Source organism: Rhea americana, unplaced genomic scaffold, assembly GCF_003343005.1.
Source record: "Rhea americana isolate MKP2758 unplaced genomic scaffold, rheAme1 scaffold_808, whole genome shotgun sequence".
Lineage (NCBI taxonomy): Eukaryota > Metazoa > Chordata > Aves > Rheiformes > Rheidae > Rhea > Rhea americana.
Window position 1 is genome coordinate 8,120 of NW_028186988.1, and position 3,390 is coordinate 11,509.

The following is a 3,390-nucleotide window of genomic DNA, read 5'->3' on the forward strand; positions in this document are numbered from 1 at the left end:
GGACAAGGAGCCGTTCGACTTCACGCCGCTCCGCCTGGACTGGTTCCGGCTGCAGGTGCCGTCCCTGCCCTTGTCCTCGTCCCTGTCCCCATCCCTGTCCCCGTCCTCGTTCCCTTCCCTATCGCTGTCCCCGTCCCCCGTCCCTCTCTCCATCCCTGTCCCCATCCCCTTCCTTCTCCCCATCCTCATTCCCTTCCCTTTCTCCATCACTGTCCCCACCCCATTGATGTCCCCATCCCTGTCCCCATCCCCATCCCTGTCCTCATTCCCTTCCCTATCGCTGTCCCCATCGCCCAGCCTTGTCCCTGTCCCCATTCCCTTCCACTTCTCCACTGCCATCCCCTCCCCACTGCGATCCCCCTCCCTGTCCCCAACCTTGTCCTTTCTGTCCCTGTCCCTCTGCCAGCCCGACTGGTCCCACAGCTCCTGTCCTTCTGCCCTGTCCTGCTGTCCCCCCAGGCCTACACCAGCGTGGCCAAGGCGTCCCTGCCGCTGGCCACCAACCCCGACGTGGGCCGCGTGATGAACCTCATCGTCTTCCACACCAAACTGCTCGACTCCCTCGAGGACCTGCTGGCTGAGACCTCGGACCTCTCTGACTTGTGGTGAGCATCTCACTCACCAACCGCTGTGCCTCAGTTTCCCCTGCATCGCTGGGGGCAAGTGAGCCACATCTTGCCCCGGGATCTGCCTGTGCTGGGGTGACCGGGTTGGGAAGCGATGAGGGGACCGTGGTAGGACATGTCGCCTACGGGAGAAGGTGGGCAGTGTTAGGGGTGAGCAGGGTGGGACTGGACACCAGGATGACACGGATGAGGGGCAAGGATGTGGGTAAGGGCAGATGGACACAGGCATGGGGACATGCACAGGCGTGGGGGTGCAAACATTGGCATGGGGATTCCACAAGGACACGGAGACACACGGGAATATGGACAAGGAGATGTGGATACAGCAGCAAACACATGGACATGGGGACATTCATGTGAATATGGAGACATACGTGAGAATACAGACATGGCAACATGGACGTAGATGTGGACATGGACCCAGGGACGTGGATGCAGACATGGGGACGTACATGCAGACCTGTGGGAACACAGACGCAGGGACACACGCGGACTTGGGGGGCACGCACACGGACACAGGGACAGGGGCAGCACACACGTGACACAAGAACGTCCAATACGTCCAGAAAGGCAAATCCCCTCTCTGCTGTCCCCCGCGCCTACAGTTTCTACCCTCGTCCCGTGGAGAAGATGTTCTTGGCCACGATGGAGGAGCCCTCGATGCTGCGCTACTGCATCGCCTTCCCTCTGCTCTGCAGCCACTTCTCCCGCTGCAACCACGCCATGTGTCCGGAGGAGGTGGGTTCTGTGGGGACGAGGAGAGGACCTGGGGACACCACAGGCACTGGGGCCTGTGTGTGCCCATGACTCTGGCGTGTGGTTGCTGCTGGTGAAGGAACAGTGACCAGCACGTCCGTGGCCCTGCAGCATGTGGTGCTATGTGGCTAGAGGATGGTGGCAGACATGGCCACGGCCTTGGGGCACCTGGTGGCATGCAGCAGACATGGTTGTGGCCCAGTGGCATGTGGTGCCACRTGCTGCCCGCTGGGACCGTGCTGTGATGATGCTGTGGCTCTGCCACTGCAGTATCCCCACCTGAAGGCGACAGCGCTGGGGCTGTGCAACAAGTTCCTGGAGGAGATGGCCCGGCAGGCCAGCGCCTGTGTCATGGATGCCTGCGCCGAGCAACACAACCTCAGCGAGCAGGTGAGGGCCATGGAGACTTTTGGGGTCTCTGTGGTCTCCATGGTCTATGTGGCTTTTGGGGTCTTCATGGCCTTCAGGCCTCTGTGGCTTCTAGTGYCTCCAAGACCTCAGTGGCCTCTTTGGCCTCCATAGTCTTTATGGCCTTGGCATGAAAGAGGCTGTGGTGAGGGGAAGACCTAGGTATGTCCCTGATCCCACCTTGGGGACTGTGGCTCCTGGCCCCGAAGACCCTGGTCATGTTGTCCTTGGTGCCATGGCTCGTGGTAACTTGCTGCCTGTGGCCGACAGCTGCTGCCCAAGCACTGCGCCTCCACCGTCAGCAAGGCCCGCAACAAGAAGGCCTCAAAGCAACTGTCCAAGAAAGGGGAACCTGAGAGGGACAAGCCGGGGACCGAGAGCCAGAGGAAGGACCGGACCCTGACCACCAAGTGAGAACAAGGCAGYTGAGGGTGGGCATAGGGCAGAGAGTACAAGGCCGTGACCATGGGGTGGTGAGCACCAGACACACGTAGGTGTGACATGGACACGAACATGACAGGGGCGGCCATGGGTGTGACGTACCCATGGGCAGGGGCATGGTGTGGCCTTGGGTGCAATGTGCACATGACATGGACACAGATGTGGGAATGTGGCATGGCCACGAGCATAACGTGAACAAGGATGTGGCAGGACTGTAGCACGGCCAACAGTGTGACATGAGTACAAGATGGATGTGACATCCATGGGCCATGGGGGTGTCGAGGGTGTGACGTGCCATCCCCATGGCTTCGACGGGGCCTTGTCTCCTCCAGCATGGACAAGCTGCACCTGACGCTGGCCGAGCTGTCCCTGAGCCTCAACCATGTGCCCAACTTCACTGTCTTTGAGCACACGGTGACGCCRGCCGAGTACCTCAGCAGACACCTGGAGACACGGTTCACCAAGTAGGGCCAGACACCAGGGCTGTGGTGGGGCTGTGGTGGGCCACTGGTGCCACCATGAGAGACGCTTGGCCCTGGCTCATCACATAGCCCCATCCTGTCCCCCCCCCGCAGGGCCATCGTGGCCATGGCAGGCTACAGCCAGGCCACGCAGGAAGTGGCTCGGCCCTCGGAGGTGCTGGTGGGGCTCAGCGCCTACATGACCTTCATCCAGTCACTGGAGCAGTTTGTGGGCGTGGACACGGGGCGCATCATCCGCAACGTCCTCCTGCAGCAGACGCAGCCCCGTGATGCCTCGGGTGAGCAGACGCTCACCACCATCTACACCAACTGGTGGGTGCCTGGCTGGGCTGGGTGCCCCGGGGTGCTGGGTCCCCTCCCGGGGGAACGTGAACCTCCACAACAGTTCGGGATGGCACAGAAGGGGTGGAGGACAGATGGACAGGGCAGAGATGGATGGATGGGACTGTGTCCCACCACMCTGGGGTGGGTGTGTGGGTCCTGGTGCTGTGGGTCCCAGTACCATGGGTTCTGTGGTGCTGTGGGTGCTGGTACTGTGGATGCTGGCATGGGTGGTGGCTGGTGGCTTGGGCGCTGGTGCTGTAGGTCCTGTGGTGCTGTGGGTGCCAGGGCTGTGGGTCCTGCAGGGCTGCAGGTCCTGGTGTCTGGGTGCCAGTGCCGCAGGCTCTCCAGTGCCC

General features: G+C 61.8%; 1 protein-coding gene across 1 annotated transcript in view; it reads left to right on the forward strand.

Moving 5' to 3' along the window:
- The window catches only part of NCKAP1L (NCK associated protein 1 like), a gene marked incomplete at its 5' end in the record, with an annotated part of 17,999 nt that overhangs the window by 7,954 nt on the left and 6,655 nt on the right, over positions 1-3,390 (forward strand). Inside the window, 7 exons of the mRNA XM_085322969.1 lie at positions 1-55; positions 460-605; positions 1,232-1,364; positions 1,653-1,772; positions 2,061-2,200; positions 2,564-2,695; positions 2,807-3,025. The exon at positions 1-55 is cut by the window's left edge and continues 5 nt beyond it. Coding sequence (XP_085179095.1) covers positions 1-55; positions 460-605; positions 1,232-1,364; positions 1,653-1,772; positions 2,061-2,200; positions 2,564-2,695; positions 2,807-3,025 — 945 coding nt within the window. The remainder of the gene's footprint in view (positions 56-459; positions 606-1,231; positions 1,365-1,652; positions 1,773-2,060; positions 2,201-2,563; positions 2,696-2,806; positions 3,026-3,390) is intronic.